The 22,807-nt window shown below is 42.5% G+C and overlaps 1 protein-coding gene across 1 annotated transcript; it reads left to right on the top strand.

Moving 5' to 3' along the window:
- Nucleotides 1-5,227: 5,227 nt before the first annotated feature.
- On the top strand, nt 5,228-22,255 carry LOC137341825 (troponin I, slow skeletal muscle-like). Its single transcript, XM_068005337.1, has 6 exons — nt 5,228-5,275; nt 7,993-8,124; nt 12,855-12,944; nt 13,048-13,221; nt 17,611-17,730; nt 20,980-22,255. Exons 1-5 carry the CDS (start codon nt 5,228-5,230, stop codon nt 17,713-17,715), a joined length of 549 nt encoding a protein of 182 aa, XP_067861438.1. The 3' UTR covers nt 17,716-17,730; nt 20,980-22,255.
- Nucleotides 22,256-22,807: the final 552 nt, after the last annotated feature.

Raw genomic sequence — 22,807 nt, 5'->3', positions numbered from 1 at the left:
GTGACTATTTTGTATTTATGACCTCTAGTTTTGAACTCTCCCATAAGTGGCAACATTTTCTCTACGTCCACCCTATCAAACCCTATCATTATCTTAAAGACTTCTCTCAGGTCACCCCTCAGCTTTCTCTTTTCTAGAGAAAAGAGCAGCAGTCTGTTCAGCCGTCCCTGATAAGTATATCCTCTCAGTTCTGGCATCATCCTTGTGAATCTTTTTTGCACCCTCTCTAATGCCTCTATATCCTTGTGAATCTTTTTTGCACCCTCTCTAATGCCTCTATATCCTTTCTATAATATGGAGACCAGAACTGTGCACAGTATTCCAAGTGTGGTCAAACCAAGGTTCTATACAAGTTTAACATAACTTCTATGCTTTTCAATTCTATCCCTCTAGAAATGAACCCCAGTGCTTGATTTGCCTTTTTTATGGCCTTATTGACCTGCGTCGCTACTTTTAGTGATTTGTGTATCTGTAGCCCCAGATCCCTTTGCTCTATCCTATTTAGTCTTTTAGTAACATATGTATAAAAGCAAAGAACTAACTTCTCCCGACCCAAAAAGGCTTAAATTATTACATAAGTGGAAAGATTTACAGCCCCAAAGTGTGAAATGTTCCTACTGGAACAATTTTGATTGTTAGTAACAAACATCTTAATATCTGATTGAAATATGAATGTGACTTATTGGGAAAATGAGAGAACGGCAGAAACAATAGGGTCGATTTTAATTCCCGCCCCCGCCCCCGTGCCCCCCTCCCCCGGCCTGGCAGGAACAGTGCAGGCAGGGGTGTTAAGATGGAGGGGTTCACACCACATTCCCAACCCACCTGGAAAGCCCAGGTAACTGCAATTTTAAATTTTTTTATAAGGTTCCTTGTGGATACCTTGGGACCACCTGGTCCCATGCTTCCCCCCTCCCCTGATCGCGGACTTTATGATCCAAGAGCTCCCCGTGCAAGCAGACAGGGCTTCAGTTTAATGGCTCACCTGAATTGTGGACTATGTGCTCAATCCCTGGAGTGGGACTTGAACCCACAACCAACTGACTCAGTAGTGAGAGTGCTGCCAAATGAGCCAAGCCATGCTTTTTAATTTTTTTATATATGTGGGTATGTGTTGACAAACTCTTAACCATTTCAACAATTGAACCTTCTGCATCATTTCATGTTTGAACAATATGAAAAGAAATATAGGATTTAGCAATTCTGTACAATAAGCCACAACAATTGTAATGCAAAATGGCATGTGAATACAGTATACTAAATCAGGATCTCTTAGAGCAGCATTGTAAATGTTGAAAGAAAAGAAAATATATCATTTGAAATGAGCTTAACAGACCACCATTTTGTTATTGTACAGGTCAAAATGTCAGAAGGAAAGTAAGTATTGAAATCAATTTAGTTTTCTAAATTCTATTTGCAAATTACAGCTTTGAAATTCATATGTTCCAGAAATTATATTAACATTAAATTTTCTGTTTTTTGTTTCCTGCTGTGTAGGAGTGGACAGGTTAGTTTTGTTTTTTTTCCAATTCCTTTCTGTGAACATTGTTTTAACAAACAAAATATTCACACAATGAATTCAAATAAACAACATGTCTATAAACCTTTAGTAGAGTTTGCAAATAAGTGGATTCATGGTTATCTATAAGAAACAATAGTTAAAGGGCCGGAAATTGCTCATAAAATAACAGTGAGTCTAACAGGGGTGATGAAGAGGTGTGGGAGGAGGCTCATGTAGAGCATAAACACTGGCATGGACCAGTTGAGCCGAATGGCCTGTTTCTGTGCTGTACATTCTATGTAATTTATTGGTGATTTTTTTTTTGCGCTTTTTAAAATGAAAGTGGAGAATGGAAAACTAGAGTCTGAAATTCTGGGGGTCCCATTCTGTCAGTGCAGTGGGGTGGGATACCAATCAGCCCAAGAACATAGACCCCCATCTCAAATTGCAGAGAAGGGATTATTAACAGGGTTGGAGTGGTCTCAGGCACCCGCATGAGTACTTCAGCGGTGCCCACCCCAATCTGCACTTGTAAGGCGCACCACATCTACTCCACCTGAGGTGCCCCAAGGCCTTGCAGGGCCAAAGAAAACAACACTTACAAATGTCTTCAGCTCCAAAGGAAGCCATTCTGCCTCCAGGCAAAAGGTAATCAGTCCCCTCTATTTTCTTTTACCTGCTAAAGGAATGGGGCCGTTCAGAAGGCCTCAGCAGAATTCACACCAACTCTCTACTGGCAAGAGTTCTGCTGCAGCATTGTAAAGACAGAGTGGATGGAATTCCAGGAACAGCCAAGTAACTCTCCTCAACCCGCCTCTTGATGTAAGACGGTAGTAAGGAATTGCCCTCTCCCTCCCATTGGAAAATGACAATTGCCAAAAAGCACAAGGCAGACTCTCGGCGGAACCAAGCTTTCCCCCAAATTCCAGCCACAGGCTCACTCTCCGCCCTCGGACCTGACTGAATTTTGGGCCTTGTTACTTTTCCACAATTTGCACCCAATGTCAGCATCAACCACTCCTCGCTCAGGTATATTAAATGCTAGGTGCAAAATGAAGTTTCTTCTAATCTAGAGCATGTGTTAAGGTAAATGAAACATCTTGTGTGATCAAAATCAGATTATTAAGTTGGCAAATAAATCAGTGCAAGTACAAAAACAGATTTATCATTTTTTCAGCCAACTTTTTCAGTAAAGTTATCAAAAAGAAGAATAAGTATCTCCCGTACACCTGGACCAAATGAGACACACTCTATAATCCTTGAGTAAATGAGTAAGAAAATAGGTAAAACAATGGTTAATGAATTTAGCAGTTCCATAATGTACCTGGATAAAAATGATATGAAATTTGTAAGTCTAACATCAATGGTGGAGAAAATGCTTAAGGGAATTGTATGGGATGTCATCAGTGTTGATCGAGAGCAGAGAGATTATAGGATGGTTTAGAAGAGATAGGCCAGACCTCACAAATTGACTGAAATGTCTTGAGTAGGTAACTAAATGTATGGATGAGAGGTGGCCAGTGAATTTAATTTACTCAAACGTACAAAGGCATTTTATAAATTTCTGACCACGACACTTCAAAAGAAGTATGGGATTAAAGAAAAAAAGACTTGCATTTACATGGTGCCTTTCACGACAGCCAATTAAGTACTTTTTTTTGAAGTGCAGTCACTAGTTGTAATGTGGGGAAACGTGGCAGCCAATTTGCGCACAGCAAGGTCCCACAAACAGCAATGTGATAATGACCAGATCATCTGTTTTAGTGATGTTGGTTGAGAGATAAATATTGGCCAGAATGCCAGGGACAACTCCCCTGCTCTTCTTTGAAATAGTGCCATGGAATCTTTTCCGCCCACCCGATAGATGGCAACTCCGACAGTGCAACACTCCCTCAGTACTGGACTGGCGTGTCAGCCTAAATTGTGCTCAAGTCTCTGGAGTGGGACATGAACCCACAACCTTCAGACTTAGAGGTGAGAGTGCTACCATTTAGCCACTGCTGACATCAGAGTCAGCACTCTCTGGTCTGAAAAGGTTTTCACTGTCTAATGAAAATCTTTTTCTGTGGATTTGTATTCGCCAGGAATTGAATTGAGGCTGCGCAGTCAGTTCACTTAAAGGTGGCAGAGAGAGGTGACTTTCAATTCATCATTTTGGACTAGATTCAAACCTAAGGTCCATACATTGCATCGCCCAATTCAACTGACTGTTTATGGGCAAATTTTCTGCTTGCAGAGCCTTACCCACCGGTAGAGTTTATCAGGTTTTCTGTCCATAATATGGAAAATTGTTGGCTACACGTGCAAGGTTTCTCGATAAGAGGGCCCAGCAGGCAAGACTCTGTGCTGGGAATACACACACAGAAAATAAAGCCTTTATAGTTTTGATTTAGTGCCTTTGAACATATTTAGAGGTGGACTAATTAACCTACCTATAATTTTTCACTAGGCTGGTAAAATAGCATGCATAGTTAATGATCTGCAGGGCAATGCTGTGTAAATTATTGACATAACATAAATAGCTTATAATTATTTAAATTGGCATATTGTTTATATTCAGGCTCATACTAACAGTCCACTTTGCCAGAGGGGAGGATTGTGATAAGGTTGTGTCAAACCTTCCAATCAGATAGCTATGGTGGGTATTCCCAGGGCTTTCTGTCACCCAAGCTTACCTCCTCTTGTTTGGAGGTGAATTTTGCTAGATTTAAGATTGTGCCTTCGGATAGAATGCTTAGATATATTGAATACTTTATCTTAGACAGAGGTGAAAGCTGCCATAGTATTTAGCTTGTCCTGCTTCAAGCACACTGCCTGCTGGATAATGGTGGAATGGCACTGGCAGCTAATGGTCTGTAATTCAGACCTTCCCACCCTCTGAGTGAAGGAAGTTGAATGAGGTTGAGTAACTCCAACAATGAGATATGGGTGAAGGAGAAAATGACGATGAAGACAGTGCTTCAGCCGGCATCCAGACTTGTGCTTCCTTTAGGGTGAAAGTTCACCAGTCTTTACTGCAATGCCATCTGAGGCAACAGCCTTGTCCTGTACTACTAAAGACCACCACCTACGGAAATGATATGTATCAGTCCACAACTAGACTACGCTCTTCAACCAACCAAGAAATGTGGACAAGAGGGGGGAATAGGAAGCCCAGCTTGAAAATAGGGCAACCAACTTGCGATTTTAAAGATTTTGTTTAAGGTGTATCCTACATGCTATATCAAGAAAGAAACTTTACAAACAATCATGTTGAAGTGCAGTTTTGCTCACCGGGAGTGCATTTCAGGAATTCAGGCATGCACGCTACCCCCTCCTCCTCCCCCTATGGTTTTCTGTCTATTAATGTCCACTGCCAGAAGACGAGGCTGTGTGTCAGGAATATGAACTTGTAAAATTATCACTTTATTATAAACATGATTAACCCAGTATTCTGTAAAACAGCTGCTGTAGTAATATAGGTAGAGGAAGTTTTACTAGGAAATGTCTACTAAGTATTTTTTCGGAAGGGATTGTGCATTATGTCAGTTACATATACATATGTATTGAATCTTTGAATGAAAAAAACAATGCAACATTTAAGAAAACATAATTGCTCAGTGGCCCTGCAATTTATGCCACCATTTAGGGACTTGGCAGTTTTTCATCAGATTTACTTTTGATCTATTTATTTATGCTATCTTGTTTCTGCCTGATTAAATGACTGTTGCATTTTTTTCTTCATAGATGCCAAAAAAAGTCAAAGTCACGGTTGCACGCAAAATCCGACTAAAGGTAAGAACTTGATATAATTACAGCGACTGCACTATAAATTAATTTTAAAGTCATTCTATTCAGCATAGAAATAGATAGCCTTCCCAAAAGAATACTTCTCGCCATCAGTTTGAATTCCTGACATGACAGACATTATATCAGTCAGTTGGTATTCAAACTGTAACAACACTCAATGTTGTCTATAAAATTCAAGAAGCTTTTAACTCCATGAGGTATCTCCAACGTTGGTGCACGTGAAATATCACTACATTACTTAATCTAACTGTAAAGCAGTCACCTTGCAGGCAGTGGGTGAAAGCCAGGATAGATTACGGTACCATTAATTGATCAGTTACAAAGCACAGACAGTTTATTCACACACAATGAACCCTTCTCTGAATATTCTGCTATACTCTTGGTGCACAGCAGTCTGTGTCCAAATATAACAACCTAGAAAACTAGCGAAAGCTGACCAACAGCTTCAAAGAACAGCCCTGATAATGTGAGAACAAGTAGTTACAGAGATTTTGTACCTCAAGCTGTAGGTATACTCAACATTCCTGGATTGGAGGAAAAGAAACATGAATACATGAAAGCCTGAAGGGGAAAAAATTGGTGTGTATTTCGAGGGGGTCCGGTGATATGCTCCCCAGAATTCTTTTTATCTTTCACAATTAATAGGTTTTGAATTAAAATAAAGGAAAAACAAAGTGACATTCAGATTTTCAACACATCAACCAGATCATCACTTACTCCAACCCCTACTGCCCCAATTCATGAAAGCACTATATCCCGTCCATAGCCAGTTCACAGAGACACTGCACCCCATCCAACTCTCCACCCTTTCACCAAGAGGCATTCGTCTTCAACTTGCCCAGTTCTTCTCCCCCTCCAATTAAGTTAGGTTTGGTTATCTTCTTCCACTCTCCCCCATTTAATCTGGTACTCTTTCCTCTTCTCCAGAGTTCATGCTGGCACTCTTTGTCCTGCATTGATTCATGCAGGCGATCACTTTTCCTACTCCCTCTCAGTTAATGCTGGTACTCTCCTTCCTCTCCCACTCCAGTGGGGACGATTTTAATTCCCTCTGTCTGGCGGAAACCAGGCGCAATGGGAGTTAAAACCACATGGTACTTCTTGCCGCTCAGATTCCACCCCACGGCTGTTATAACACCTGGGTGGTTGAGATGTCCACCGAATTTAGGCGGATGCCTCATGAATATGTGCAAATCGGGGGTCCCACTGCTCAGACAGGACCACAAGACAATTTTAACTGCCTGTTGGCCAGCATGTCCGCCATGGACGCTCCGACCAGTAAAACCTGTCGGAGCAGAAGCGGATGTTCCAAGAGATAAGTACAATACTTATCGTTGTGGGGCCAGGAGGAGCAAGAGTGCTTCTTTAGGGCCCCACGAGGAAAGTTTAGACATCTGCCATCCTGGGCTGCTCCCCCATCCCACCTGCAAAACCCTTCCGAACCCCCGTGTGGAGGTGGGCAGCCCTGAGGCTGCACGATCTTTGCAGGGCAGCAGCTGTCTAGCTGCCTCTTTACGCCCATTTCGGGTTGGCAGCTAGCCAATGATGTGTTAATGATGTCCGGTCATTAAAATCGATCGGGCCTCCCATGTCCGATGCCTTTCCCTTGCTTTCTGTCTGCGAGTTAAAATCCTTACTCAAGCATCTTCCTTCTTCGCCCCCCACCCCACGCCCCCCCCCCACCCCAAGAAGTGCTGTGCCCAGCCTCTCCCTGCTTCCCTCCTCAAAGGGTCCTGCCCCATTCTCTCTTCCCTTCAATATCATCCATTTCTCCTTTCCCTCCATTGCCATCCATTTACCTCCCTCTCCAATGTCATTGATTTCTCCCATCCCTCTCGCCTTTATTTTCCCCTTCACTCCCCCTTTCACTACTATCCACTCCCACTCTTCTCCTCTTCCATTTCCCCCTCCTTTCCCATCCATTTTGCCCCTTGTCATGCATTCTTCCCTTCCTCCCCATACCATGCATCCTCCTCTTGCTATACTTTCTGCGCCCTCCCCTTCCCTTACCATAATTCTGCACTTTCCCCTTCCCTTATCGTGCTTTCCACCCCCTCTCCTCAGCATGTATTTTTCTTGCCCCTCCTCCTGTTGCCTCCCCTCTTCTCACCTCCCCTCCTCTTGACATGCATTTTCTTCCCTCGTCTTGGCATCTATTCCCCTACCCGAGTCCAATGGCTGATGCACAAGACAAGAGGCACCATTCCTCTCCATAGTGCCCTTGTTGTAATGACCGGGATGCCACCTGTGAAAACTGGAGGCGGGAACTCCCATTCTCATCAGAGATCCAGTCTTCAGAGATGACTATCTTAGTTTTTGAATTAAAATAAAGGAATTAAAATCATGACGATTGTGCTGGTAGAGTGCATCATTTGAAAGTAATATGCAGCATGACTTATGATAATTGGATCTGCCCCCTAATAATTGGCTTAGTTGGTATTTTTAGTTCATCAGTGTTATATATTTATGATCATGTTAAATCTATAATGAACTTTGCAAGCCACTGTTAATAGTGCCCAAAGTAGTCTTAATGGATGAACTGGCTGGTGGTAAGTTAGATAAAAATTCCCAATATTTTTAAGAAATCACTTTCCTAAAGAAGACAAAAATCCTTCTTTTTTAATCTGTACTCAGAACCAGTATTTCAAGCTTTGAGGTTGCAGAAGATTTTCTTAATATATTCAATTATATTTTTTGCGCAGAGTTTGATGCTTGCAAATGCAAGCATAGAACTGGAAAAAGAAAAGAACGAAAGAGATACTGAGAAAAATCGTATGCTTAAAGAGAGTGTGCCACAATTTAACACATCAAGTCTTTCAGTTCAGGAACTCCAGGTAAATTGTAGATTATTTCACTCAAAGCTGCAATTAATACAAACTTGTAAAAAAAAATGAATGTAATTGGAACCTTCAGGAGTCAGTCAGTCAGTTACTCTGCAACCACCTAAGAATAGGCAGCTTGCAGACTGTGTGGGACCTGGGACTTCCTGAATTTAAAAAATATAAGCATAGATGTTCCTACTAATTATGCCCACTTTAGTGCCTGCCCAATTTTCCGCTGTCATTTCCAATGGACACCAAAAGTACCTGCTCTAAAATGGGTGGGCATATTTAAATGAGACAGTAACAACATGATGAAGTCATATGTTCCATTTCCCATTATTACCGCTTCATTTGCATCCAGCAGTAATCACACCCATGTACAATGGAGGCCCAGGGTTGCTACAAACTGAGGAAAGGGTGGAAATAAAATCAAAGAGCCACACACAAATATTTTTACAGCTTTACCAAATCATTATTTCTCCACCATTTATGGGATTTTTTTGTTGTTTTTTTTTGCTCCTACTTGACCATCTGCCGTTCTGCCACTTGCTTCCCTCTCCAACTTGATTCCCTTTCAGACAAGGCAGCAAATGGATTCCCATTGAGGATTCTGTCTACCTTTTCTTTGTGGAACAAGAAGAGAAGAGGAACGACGGGAGGCCAGGCTGGTAAAGCTGCACTGAAGACACGACACACCCACCCACCCACCGGTACCCCCATACCTGAGCGTACAGGCAGATATTCCCACCTGCATTTCTTCAAGGGGTATCAGCAGCAGCCTGAAAATGATGTGAGGAACAACTGTTTTCTGGTTTCAAGGCACACTCGTGGCACAGGAGATCTTCTCTTGACTATCACATCTGGCCACCATGGGAACAGTCCTTGTACATCTCCCCAGCACCCCTTCCCACCCATAAGATGACATAATCTACAGAGCCTTCCCCTGTGCGTCAAACATCACCGAGTTCCCATTCACGCCACCTCATCAAAACCACTACCAAACCTTGCCAAGATCAATGTCTGCAAGCACAATAACTTTAATTTTAATCAAAATCCATCGTGTGTGTGTCTACTGCTTCTTACTACTGTGCTTGCCTATGGTGCCATTGTGAGCAATGTGAACTCTTAATCCTAATCAGATACTCTTCATAGGTGTTACCTGAGTGGCATGAGTGATTGAGTTGGCTAACTACGGTGGTGTGGCAGTGTTAGTTTATGTGTCTGTAGTGCCCTCTTCTTAACGCAGTTAAGTCCTTAGATGGAGCGGCTAAAAGCTGCAAATCTTGTGCTGTTAAATGGGCAGCCTGGTCCTGCCTTCTTTCATTTACCTCCTGAGGGGGTTAGTGGGAGTGCAGGTATGTTCCACTATCATCATCTGAATTCATTCTTGTCATTCTCCCAGTACTGGGTTCTGCCTCTGCATGGCCACTGATGTGCAGGAAGTAGACTTAATGATACCAATGAGATCGTTAAAACCCTGAGAGATATTTGTCTGTATCCCAGCCCCATTTATTTGGATCTTGGAGGAGATAGCCTTGTCCAATCTGCCATCAGTTTCTATGGCAGCAGCATGAGTATCTACAGAGGAAGCATAGACTGCCCTTAGGACCACTGCAAATATACCTGAAACTGCCATATGTTCGATGATTGACTACCGTGTTGAGAGGTTATCCATCAAAGCATTGCAGATGACAATGTTGGCCTCCTCTAGTTGTACATCTGCTGTAGAGGATCAAAAACATCTCCCAATACCTCCAGGCTCTTCAGCTGAGGAATGACCTCTTCTGACCTCTGAGCAGCAGTATTTTCCTCCTCGTGTTCTACCCGCAGTTGCTGCTGCTTGTAGGTGCTTTGTATTTCATCCAATACACACCCCACTGCCTCACTGTCTGATGTCACCTCCACCTCCCCTCGATGATTATCTTTGGACTGGTACTTGGGAGGGAGCGAGTGTTTAATGGCATGTGTCAGAGTTCTTCCTCCTCCTCTCCTTTCTCTTCCTCAGGTACATCTAGAAAAGGAAAAGAAACAAGGTTACAATAGGTTGCTGAGGAGAAGAATTCACGTATCATTTTCAGTAGAAGAAGTGACATGAAGGTTTCAAGATCTAGATTGTTGATAGATAATATGGAGTAGAATAAGACAAGAAGGAAGGGAAACTGAATGTCACGATGAATGTGCAGCTGGCATCTGCCCTCCTATTTCCCCATCTTCAACTCCCTCTATGGTTTCCCCTCCCCAGGAGTTCCAATACTTCCCCTCATAGGGGATTAAAGGGCAGAGGTTAGGGGATTCACCACCTGACACCAACCTTTCTTTGCTGTTGTGGACTGACTTCTCCATGAAAAAGAATTTGAGAATGGCCTCTGATTACTATGAGATGCAGTAAAACCCCAGTATCAGCATGAAGGTTATAATGGAAGTGATGACAGGTACATTAATCAAACAATTACCCACCATGTAAGCCTTTTGTGGGAGAGGCAAAACATGTAAAGATGTGAATGGAGGATACTTGCAGGTGAAAGCAGGGGCTGTATAAGGCTTCTTTGCTACCTTGTGGGCATGGATGATAAATTGTTCAGAAACTTTAACGCAGTGTGAGAGAGAGGTGATTATGAATTGCAGATGTGCTTAAGTGCATTCTTGAAAGGAGTGGCTGGCTCCTTTCACCTTGTCAGACTTTAAGAGCATTGCACTGCTGTGTGTGGAGTCGTTGAGCTGGCACTGAATGCCCTGGCCACCTCCTGCCACTGCTGCAGTCCTGCTTTCCTTGTGAGATGACTTTGCAGAGTTCCAAGCGGTCTCTCCCTCCTTGACAGACTTCAAAGAGAAGCATTTCCATAGCTGTAACATTGAAACTAGCGTCTCTCGTGCTTCGTGCAGACCTAACCACGTATGAAAACTTTCAGAGCTGGTGAAAACCTGGATTTTTGATATGCTGCCCCTTTGAGCTATGGGCCTCTAAATCCCACGGCAGCCTGCAAGTTTAACATTTGGCACATAACTCTTAGAATCAAAATCATCTGATGGTGGGCTATATCCAAAAGATTTAAGCTATTCTTGACTTTGAAAGACTGATCAGCTTACTGCACATTTCCAACACTGTCAAATTTTATTGCAGAATTTGATTGATGCTATGGGAGGCAGTGTATACTTGAGAACTCCTTTACATTGCAGAAAACTCTCTATGTCCAATATAGTTTATTTTAAGTGGCCTGTTCCGACGATTACTGCACTGTTTTGGGATGTGGTTCGCTTAGGGAACTATTAGGATGACCTCAGAATTTCTGGAGCGGCTGGGACCTTTATCCAATGCACCGATATAGCTGCAATAATTTGCAACAAATTCAATTTTTTATCAAAAATAGATATTAAATACTTTAACTGGTAATCTGTAGTAGAAACCACACAATTATGCTTCCAAGCCCTAGTTCTTCAGCTGCTGAAAGATCATCAATATTTATAGAGAAGTTGAGGAGTGATGTGCTCGAGGGATCTTTACTGGGATTTCTTTTATTTTCCATTTATATAAATAACTTGGACATAGTCACGAGGGAAACAATATTGAAATTTGCTAATAATATCAAATTAAGGGTTATGACAAATTATGAGGAAGAATACAGGAGATTGTGGGAGACTGTAGGAGGAGATAGACAGATTAGCAGAGCGGGCAGAGGCTGTTCAATGCAAAGAAGCGTGAAGTAGTGCATTTTGGGAAAAAGAGCAGCCAAAGGAATAATTCCTTAAATGGAAACATTTTTAACACAGTGGAAGAACAGAAATATCTAAGGTTGTAGAAACAAAGATCTTTAAAGGTGGGACAGCGGGTAGAAAAAGGCCTAAAAAAAGGCGAATGGAATTCTCGGCTTTATGTGTAGGGCATTGAAGTTGAGGCAAGGAAGTTGAATTTGTACAAGTCACCAATTATAGCACAGTTGGAGTATTAGAGTTTTGGGGGCCCCATTATAGGAAGGGTATTAGAGCCATGAAAGGAATACTGCAAAACTTCACTAGAATAAGACCAGGAATTAGAGATTATAGCTATGAAGGAAGGCTTAAAAGATTGAGGCTTTTCACACTGGAACAGAGAGAACGGAGAGGGATAAAGCAGAAGTTTCCAAAATTATGAAAGGTTTTAAGAGGGTAAGCAGTGGAAAATTGGTGAAATGGTAACAAAGAGACATAGAATGAGGATTATCACTAGAAGAATGAAGAGTGGAGTGTAGCAAGTTATACTGAAGAAATTTTAATGATGTACTGTACAAATGAAGCTGTGTACTGGTGCACCATTGAGTGATAAAATGCAGGTTGGCAGCCATAGTTCTCTACACGATGACTTCCTGATCTCCACCAGGCTGATGGCAGGGTGGAGTGGGGAGGGAGGGCAGAAAAAAAGTGAGGATGGAATCCTTTGCCATCAATAGGAAGGGTAAAATGAATGGGATAGTCAATCTGTACTGTTCTTATGCACCTTCTAATGGCTGTGGCCTCATCGGAGCCATGAGGATAGGTTTGCTGAGAAATGATACAGTGGGGATAACTTTCACTTTCATCACCTGTGTGGTAATATGGCAGAGCAGATCACCCACTCATTGTAGAACCCGCCCGATTTTAATCCAATTGAAGTCAGGCAGTGAGGGCAATCATGACTCCCATTGAAGGGAATGTAAGGAGGGGGCCAAAACAATTAATTTAGAATCAGGCCTCTGGCCATCCTGATCATGTTATTTGGAATGTTCCAGAATGTCTGCAAACAATTCCACCAGAAGATTGATAGTGTTGATGCAGAGCGCTATGACATTGCGATTAAAGTGTCCAAGAATGACAAAGAGGTAAATCATTTAGATCTCATTTCATTGAAGAAAACTGGAACTGTAAACTCTCGAGGATCAGATTGAAGAGTAGCTGGATGACAATATATTTTATTATATTTAGATCGAAAACTTAACCCAGAAGGTCTTAGATCTCAAAGGAAAATTCAAACGTCCCAGCCTCCGTCGAGTCAGAGTTTCTGCTGATGCAGTGCTGGGTGCTCTATCGGAAACCACTTACAAAACTTCCTTGGATTTGAGATTGAACCTAAAATCAGTGAAAAAGGAAGATGAAAAGGTATGGAGCCTCTATCAAATCATGTACTGGTATTAATTATCAATAGCTTTGATTTCTCATACTTATTTACAGATATTTCACTTCAGATTATTTGACATTGAGTTTCATATTTTACTCAGATTAAATTGTTATCTCCATTTATAGCTGCTGTTTTAGGAAAACCTTGCTCTGGTTATATTGCCATCATTTTTGGTGAAACCGCTGGACTATATTTTCTATTTTACAAATTTTGTCTACAGATCAATATTGTGAAAAAAGTATGCGCAGAATCTATCTGCACCAAAAGACAGAAAGGAAGCACAGGAGCATTCGGTGCAGATACAGTCTGTGCCCTTCTCTCTTCACTGTCTCCTTTCTCCTCCCTTTGTATCTCTCTCTACATCTGTTTTCTCTTTCTCTAGCTCTCTCTCCAAGTCGTTTCTTGTTCTACATTACTGCTCTCGGTCTCTGTTGCCTTCTAATCTCACTATCTCTTTCACTCTTTCTATTCTCTTTTTTTCTCTTTCTCTACTCTTGTGACTTCTCTATCGTCGTCTTCCCTCACTCAGGGGTAAATTTTCCCCGAGTGGAATTCAGGCGGCCAGCCAGCCAATAGTCCCAGCGGGAGGCCCTGTCCATTCTGAGGGCCAGGCCTCATTAGCATCGGGCCGGAGGGCTGCAGGCAGAAATCGAGTGCCATGGGGCAACCTGCTGGTACTGGGCCACTGCAATATCGGGAGTCCGGCCGGCCTCCATGCCGGAAGAAGATAGGTCCATTGGCTGGGGGCGGGGGGGGGGGGGGCTCCAATCTCGGGGGAGGGAGCAAGCCGGAGTGGCAGCGGTTCAGGCTGGTATAATGGAGCACAATGGGAGATCTCCTACTCCTCCCTTCTCTCAAGAATGAAGTGAAACTTACCTGTGGGCTCTTCTGCAGCCCAGACGCTGGCTCATGTGGAGCACAAACGCCGGCATGGACCTGTTGGGCTGAATGGCCTGTTTCTGTACTGAACATTCGATGATACAGGGTGGGGCGAGCACGGTACACACTCTGCCCAGTTCAGTCCTAAAATGGTATCGGGGTCCTATTGGTGATATAGGACCCTGATTTAAATATCTCAATCAGCTGTGCACCCTCTTCAGACTACCACTCGGGCCGCCTATTCAGGGGACCCTGGCATAATGGAGACAGCCATGGTTATGGCGGGTGCAGGGTGGTAAGTTCTTCCACACCATTTTCAGATTGCGACTGCCCAGTTTCCTCTGGTCAGGAGGCCTCAAAATTCAGCCCTGTGCCTCTTCACTTTCTGTCTTTTCTTTCTGTGTCTCATTTGTTTCTGCCACCTCTCTTTTTGTCTTTGTTCTCTGTCCCACTCAATAAAAGAAGACTGGCAGTTATGCAAATCTTGCCACTGGTCCTGTCCCGGATATTTCCTGAAATAAATAACCGCAAGTTGCCCTGATACACAAGCTTGTAAAAAAAGAAGAAAGGCATGCATTGGAAGTCTACTGCTGCCTTTACAGTGCAGGCTTTGCCTCCTTGGTTATTAAGTTTCAAATAGAATGCTAATCTTAGTATCAATGCAAAACACACAACCAGAAACTACATTTCAGACCTCCCACCATTGAATCTCTTAATACCTGACCAGATACAGAGGCAGAAATGGAGAGTGAGGATAAACGTAGACCAGAGTCTGTGTAATAATGACATCAAAATTGAACCAAATTATACCAGTCTTGGTGTCATCCATTAAGATATTACCATTTACACCGAATTTTCTGATGTTCCTTTCACAGGAATTCAGCTTTGCAACCCAGCGGTTCAAAGCATTTTGAAACCATCACAAATTAGAAGCTTCAGGATATTTGTTTGACCATTCATTTTATATTATTTATCTTTAACTGATGTCACTCCATGAAATGATAATTGCGCTGCAACCAGTATGATAAGAACCATCAAGTTCCTTAAGCATTTTGATAATCTTTGTTTACACTTAGCTTTATAATCTTCAATTCCAAGATAGAACTTTACAGCAGATCTGAAAAATGTGCATAAGGGAGTAATTTATGCTTCAGATGTTGTAGTAAATGACGCATTTGGCAATCCTCCGAATGCCTTCTGATGTTCCAGAAAATTACATATACACATTTCACAAGGAGTGCGTGAAGCTTAAGAAACCCTATGGTATGGTTATGCTTCATCTGAAATTTGATTTTATATATATATATATATATATATTACATACGAATTAAGAGCAGGAAGAGGCCATTCGGCCCCTCGAGCCTGCTCTGCCATTTGATAAGATCATGGCTGATCTGATTGTGACCTCAACCCTACTTTCCCATCTACCTACTATAACCTTTGACTCCCTTGTTAATCATGAATCTATCTAACTCAGTCTTAAAAATATTCAATGACCCTGCCACCAGTGCTCTCTGGGGAAGGGAGTTCCACAGACTCACTACCCTCTGAGAGAAAAAATTTTTCCTCATCTCCGTCTTAAATGGGAGACCCCTTATTTTTGAACTGTGGCCCCTAGTTCTAGTCTCTCCCTCAAAGGGAAACATCCTCTCAGCATTTACCCCTTCAAGTCCCCTCAGGATCTTGTATGTTTCAATAAGATCACCTCTCATTCTTCTAAACTTCAGTGTATACAGGCCCAACTTGTCCAACCTTTCCTCATAAGATAACCCCTCATCCCAGGAATCAGTTGAGTGAACCTTCTCTGAACCGCCTCCAAAGCAATTATGTCCTTTCTTAAATAAGGAGACCAAAACTGCACACAGTATTCTTGATGTGGTCTCACCAATGCCCTGTACAACTGTAGCAAAACATCTCTACTTTTATATTCCATTCCCCTTGCAATAAATGACAACATTCCATTTGCCTTTCTAATCACTTGCTGGACCTGCATACTAACCTTTTGTGAATCATGTGCTAGGACACCCAAATCCCTCTGTACCTCAGAGTTCTGCAATCTCTCTCCATTTAAATAACATACTGCTTTTCTATTCCTCCTGCCAAAGTGGACAAGTTCACATTTTCCCACATTATACTCCATCTGCCAAATTTTTCCCCACTCACTTAACCTATCTATATCCCTTTGCAGACTCCTTATGTCCTCTTCTCAACTTACTTTCCTACCTACCTTTGTGTCATCAGCAAATTTAGCAACCATACATTCGGTCCCTTCATCCAAGTCATTGATATAGATTGTAAATAGTTGAGACCCAAGCACTGATCCCTGTGGCACTCCACTCGTTACATCTTGCCAACCTGAAAATGACCCATTTATGCCTACTCTCTGTTTCCTGTCAGCTAACCAATCCTTTATATATGCTAATATATTACCCCCAACACCATGAGCTCTTATTTTGTGTAGTACCTTTGCACTTTGTCAAAAGCCTTCTGGAAATCAAGTACACCACACCCACAGGATCCCCTTTATCCACGTTGCTTGTTACTTCCTCAAAGAACTCTAATAAATTAGTCAAACACAATTTCCCTTTCACAAAGCCGTGTTGACTCTGCCTGATTGCATTGAGATTTTCTAAGTGCCCTGCTATAACCTCCTTAATAATAGATTCTAGCTTTTTCCCTATGACAGATGTTAAGCTAACTGGCCTATAGTTTCCTGCTTTCTGCCTCCCTCCTTTCTTGAATAGAGGAGTTACATTCGCTATTTTCCAATCTGATGGGACCCTCCAGAATCCAGGGAATTTTGGAAAATTAATACCAATGCATCTATTATCTCTACAGCCACTTCTTTTAAGACTCTAGGATGAAGTCTGTCAGGACTTGGGGACTTGTCAGCTTTTAGTTCTAATATTTTTTGCAGAACCCTTTCCCTGGTGATTGTAAATGTTTTAAGTTCCTCCCTCCCTTTCACCTCTTGATTTACAATTATTTCTAATTGTTATTTGTATCCTCTACAGTGAAGATGGACACAAAATATCTGTTCAATTCATCCGCCATTTTCTTATTTTCCATTAGTAATTCCCCAGACTCACTCTCTAGAGGACCAATGCTCACTTTATTTACTCTCTTCCTTTTTAAATACCTGTAGAAACTCTTACTATCTGTTTTTATATTTCTAGCTAGCTTTCTCTCGTACTCTAATTTCTCCCTCCTTATTATTCTTTTAGTTATTCTTTGCTGCTTTTTATATTCTGTCTAACTTTCTGACCTGCCACTAATCTTCGCGGAATTGTATGCTTTTTCTTTCAATTTGATACTATCTTTAACTTCCTTAGTTAGCCACGGATGGGACTTCCTTCCCCTAGAGTCTTTCTTTCTCACTGGAGTGTATCTTTGCTGAGTGTTATGAAATATCTCATTAAATGTCTGCCATTGCATCTCTACTGACCTATCCCATTTACTCCCTGTACTGACCTATTGCATTCTATTCAAAGGAGCATAAACCAGTTGAAGTCCATGACTGGCGTAAGAATGTGGAAGCAATGTCTGGGATGGAAGGAAGAAAGAAGAAGTTTGATACCGGTGCTGTTCCTCAGTAACGGGCATGTATCCAGGTAGGTGCCGACAAAATTCTTTTTCATTCTCCACACTGTAAAAATATGTTCTTTCAGCATGGTACAAAAGCAGAATATGCTGAAAATATGCAGCAGGTACTTAAAGAGAAAAGACAAGTTAATGTTTTAAGGTACCACATCCTGACATTAGGAAGCTCATCCTCTTCAAGAAGCAGGCCATTGAGATGCTGGGGTGCTAAGATTAGTGGGACAGTGCAGGCTGCAGGTTAGTGGGGGCACACCCAAACAATAGTTGTGGCATATCTGTGACATGACAAACAGCCAGAAGCTTCCACATCCTTCTCTATCTCCCTAATCCTAAGGGATTAATCCTTATCCATTCATAGCTTAGACCTGCCCTTCCTGCAGAATAACCACAGCAACATGGGACAGAGGAAGATAATGATGATGAAGAGGGAAGAAGATAATGATGATAAGGAGGAGGAATAGGAGGAGGGCAGAAATTTCTTCCTCTTTGTCTATGACAATCACAAGGATGAGGACGAGAAGAAGACTATACAGTCCCTGGAGCAAGTTCCTATCCCGTGTTCCTCTGCCTAACCTCCTCAATGCCACCCTTGCATCACTTGCTTTCTCACTCCCAAGCAACAACTCAATACTGTCACCCAGGGGGAATTAGATAGTGAGCATGTGGCACCAGGTGATTCACAGAGCACGAGGGAGCCAGAGGACCAGGACTGAATGGGCATGGATCTCCTTCTCAGCAGAGACCAAAGAGGAAGCTGCCATTGCTTCAGAGTCATGGGACCCAGACCACCTGAAAAGAAGGATGTTCAAAGAACATCACACTTACTTGGAATCTCTGAGTTCAGTCTCCAAGGATGTGCAACAACTGACAGCTGTGACTCTGAAGTCAACTACCTTCATTTGTGGTAACATCATGGAAGCTTTTTCTTCATTGCGGGTGCTGAAGGAACATGTGGCAGCTGTACTGGAATCTGTAACAGCCCCCCTCCTGAGAAGCAGCCAGTGATCAGTCGGTGACTCTGCCTCTACGGAAGCACAGATTGAATCCCTGGTGGCAGTCGGGGACAAATTAAACCGCATCCTTTGTACTGGCTTTCAGGGGCTGGCATGCAGGCTGCTGCCTCAAAGGGCTTTCAGGATCTGATAGCTGCCCTTACACCAGCTAGCCTGCTGATCGGTGAACACATAGACCCAGGGCCCAGTAGGATGGTTAGAGTTGACCCGCATGAGGCTGCTGTTTGTCAGGACAGTAGCACAGGCCGGGCATTCAGGCCTTCTCCCTCAGCACACCACGCAAGTGGCACGTAGGAAGTGACACCAGGCTGCCCGGGCAAATACTCCAGAGATGTAGCCAGCAGTGGCTCCCTCCCAGGACCAAGCTGTCATGAGAGGAGGCCCACCTCAATCCATGACCCTTTTGTACCACAGGTGCAGCCAACCACCTCTCTCGATACTGGTCCTCAGGCTGCACCTTGGAGATGCGCTAGAATAGGAGAAAGAAAGGCATGTTTGGACACCCTGAGGAAGCACAATGTGAGGAGAGAGTAGGATTGCTACTCCTTTGACCCAGCCTCATGTAAATTACAACTCCTTCAACCTAATACATATCCTGGAACATCACATCAGACCTCTTTGGCCCTACGTGACCACGCAAGTCTAAAACATCTGATTGAATAAGTGATATGAAATAAAAGCTCCCCTTCCTGCATCATTGTATTTTCCATGAATAACTGAGCACGAAATAAGTGCACATTCTCCTTTATTACAAGAAACTCAGTAGGATGGCTTATGTTCACTTTTGAGTTCTTCATAATAAAGAAGATTTAATCCAAATCACTCAGTCCTGAAATGATTTGAAGTGTCCTGTAAAGCCTTTTGAATATAGTTTTTGCATTTGTTCCCTAGTTACAGTGTGTTACATTGCTCTTGTGGCATACAAAATTCATGGTACAGTGTGATAGGGAGTGTACATTGAAGAGTGGTTGAGATGACCCTGGGTGGCTAGTAGTGTTAAGTGGTAATTATACTGGGCTTTTGCTGTTTTTCCCTCAGTACCATTGTCTTGGTTACAGTGTTACATCGCGTGATTTTCTTTGGTTGGGTAATTTCACATGTGTCCTTTCAATATGGTATCTATGCTGATGTGTTAGTCTGTCGTTAGCAGTAGGCCAGAAACAGGAACCAGATTTTGAAGAGTTTCTCTTGGTTCAGTCTTGGTGAGTACATGATTTTTTTTCAGACTGAGCTACTTTTCACAGCATTTCTGCTCACATTAACTAGGTGGGGAGCTGGAGGGATTGGTCTAGCACTACCTCCTTGGGCTGCAGTTAGAAGGGGATCAAAGAGATCCTTGTGTTCAGGCCCAGGCAATCACAATGTCAAGGCCCAGGAAATCTGCACTGGACCTGCCTAATAATTCTTTTAATTTTGCACAGCACATTAATATAAATCTCGGCGCATATCATTATCCCTTCCCCACTTAACAAAGTGGGACCTCTAAGTCCCAGCAGAACATTGGAGAGGATGTGGTAGATGAGGCACAATTCTGCTCATTTTCTGGACATGCCCTAAAAATTCAGCCCTGCTGGAAGAAGATGCTCCTTTCACATTTTTGTTTGGGAGTTGCCATATTTTAATTTACAAACCCAGATATAATCTGGCTTATTTTACATAAACTGTTACATTTTAATTCTGATATTTCTACAGACCTATTTTCAGATTTAGAAACATCAGTCTGTTGCAACTCAGTTGGATTAAGTTTCTATATCAGTACATGCAGACGTTTCCCTAATTAGAAAAAAAGTGACGTACTGTGTGATAGAATTTATTCAGTTTGTTATCACTGCGTTCCGTAAATGTATATTTTCTTATTAAAAAAACTGGAAACTGTGAGCTCATAAAGGAGCCTCAATTCCTCAAAAAAAAAAGTAAGAGCAGGGTCAATCCCATAACACACATATTCAAAAAACATTAGCTAAAATGCAATATTCTACAAATGGCTAAATTCTGCAAAGGAAATCGTCACTTGCAGAACAATTGCAGATAACTGAATTGCACTGGACCGGCAAAAGCTTTGTAAATACTGTCACTGCTTATTTATCAGATCCTACACTAACTTAAAAATATCTTCATGCACTCACAGCGACTGTGTCTATATATGGATCGCAGCTGTGAAAAGAGCAACTGGTTATTTTTTGAAGCTGCAACTGCGTCAACTTTTGCTGTCAAACCGTAATGGTTTCTTAATATTTATCCCACCAGATCTGCTGACAAGAGCTTGGAAATCATTCAGTTGTCATTTGGAATTTATCACAATAATCTCAAACACAAGGGGCATGATTTTAACAGTGAAAAACGGGTGAGTTGGGGGCACAGAGGCATTCAAAATTGCAACCATTTCAGGAAGAGTGATTTCCCCCAGGCCCAACAAGCCTACCTGCAGTGACCCCCACCCCCCCACAGCGATCGCGGACCCCCTTCCCCCTCAATCACCAATCACGGACCCCTGAGCCCAATCGCAGACCCCTGACCCTCTCCCCCCAACGATCATGGACCCCCGTGACTGACCGCCGATCCCTCCCCTCATGACTGATGACCCCTTGCCAACCTATGCCCCCATGTCCTCCATGCCTCCCCCCATCCATACAAACAAAGACTTACCTGAAAACGTCCTCTCCCTGGTTGGTCTCCCATCCGACGGAGACCAGCCTGTCAATCAGGCCGGTCAGTCGGAAGGCAAACTGACAAAAAAAAAATTAAAAGATGTCCTTACGTCAAAATCGAAAGGATGTCCAGGAAACCCGTACTTCTGGGTTTCCCGTCCGCAATTTGAGCCCCCGCCCTACCCCCTTCCCGGCTCGGGGTCAAAGTCATGCCCAAGGTAACTTCTTTAATTAAAGATTATTTTGGAAAGTGGATGTTACGTGTTCCATAAAAGGGGAGTATATCTGAAAGTTCAGTTGAGAAGAGGAACCTCATTTACATGGCTGAATGATATGTTCGATGAGAACAGTCGCTGGATGAGTCTTCTGTATATGAATTTACGAAAACGGTGATAAAGGAGGAAAGCAAACAGGCGACATTAACTTTCTCAGCGCAAAGACCTTTTCAACTTTCAAAATAAGTACCTATTTTCCTTTCATAGAAATGAACTCATGTAGCTTTTCATTGAGAAATGTCCTAAAGTGAAGTTAGAGAAGTATACAGGAGCAAAGGATACTACCTAATTCACAGCATTTTTAAAAAATGATGGCATTCTGGTAATATTTTGGAATTTGTTGATGGAGTACTGCTCAGATCACAAAGGGCAACAACAGCTTCGGTCTCTTGAAAGAAGTTCAAACATTTGTAAACTACTACAATGTCCCCCAGTTTGCATTTAGTTTACAATCCATATATATTTTAGTACAACAATTCAGAAATCAACTGTAAAAAGTGAATGTTATTGTTAGATTGTCATGATCTCAACAATGGCAACTGCCTAATATTTATTTTTAAAATATACAATTGTTCAATTTTAATAAAGGTGTCAATATAATAGATATGATCATTGTGTCTTCTTTTAAAAATCAAATCCATTATTAAAAGAATGCTGTAGGTATACATTGAGTTGACTCATTGCACATTTAGTGGTTTGCAAGTACATGTAATTAAGCTGAGTTATGGACCTAACTGTGTGCACCTAGAGAACATTATGTAGTTAATGAGGACACCCCATCATAAGTTGAGCAGATGGAGGTTACCTTGTAGGCAAGAGCCACCTTTCTTTGTGTCATGGCAACTAGTAGTTATAAGGTGTAAGAGGGGAAGGGGGAGTTAGCAGCTCTCCTCCCCCAGTCTATCTATTAAACAGTAAACTATGTCAGAGAAAGTCATGACCATTTGAATTTTGAGCCGCTGTCGAGGGCGACTGGGAGAGGGGGGCGGTTCGGGAGAGGGAGGGAGAAGACAATTGGGAGAAGGAGGGGGATGATCAGAGGGGCGATGGGGAGGAGGCAATGGGGGAGGTGGGTTTGAGGTAGCAATCAGTAGAGGAAGGAGGGTGATTGGAAAGGGAGTCAAGGTAGCGATCGAGAGAGGTGTGGAGCAG

Source organism: Heptranchias perlo, chromosome 24 (genome assembly GCF_035084215.1).
Source record: "Heptranchias perlo isolate sHepPer1 chromosome 24, sHepPer1.hap1, whole genome shotgun sequence".
NCBI classification, from domain to species: Eukaryota; Metazoa; Chordata; class Chondrichthyes; order Hexanchiformes; family Hexanchidae; genus Heptranchias; species Heptranchias perlo.
This window is presented reverse-complemented; position numbering and strand designations above follow the sequence as displayed.

Bases quoted from the DNA above. Each gene is read 5' to 3' on its own strand.
- LOC137341825 (XM_068005337.1), top strand. From the start codon at position 5,228: ATGCCAAAAAAAGTCAAAGTCACGGTTGCACGCAAAATCCGACTAAAG. The intron at 5,276-7,992 runs GTAAGAACTTGA...TTTTTTGCGCAG, and splicing joins CACGCAAAATCCGACTAAAG to AGTTTGATGCTTGCAAATGC. The intron at 8,125-12,854 runs GTAAATTGTAGA...GGAATGTTCCAG, and splicing joins TTTCAGTTCAGGAACTCCAG to AATGTCTGCAAACAATTCCA.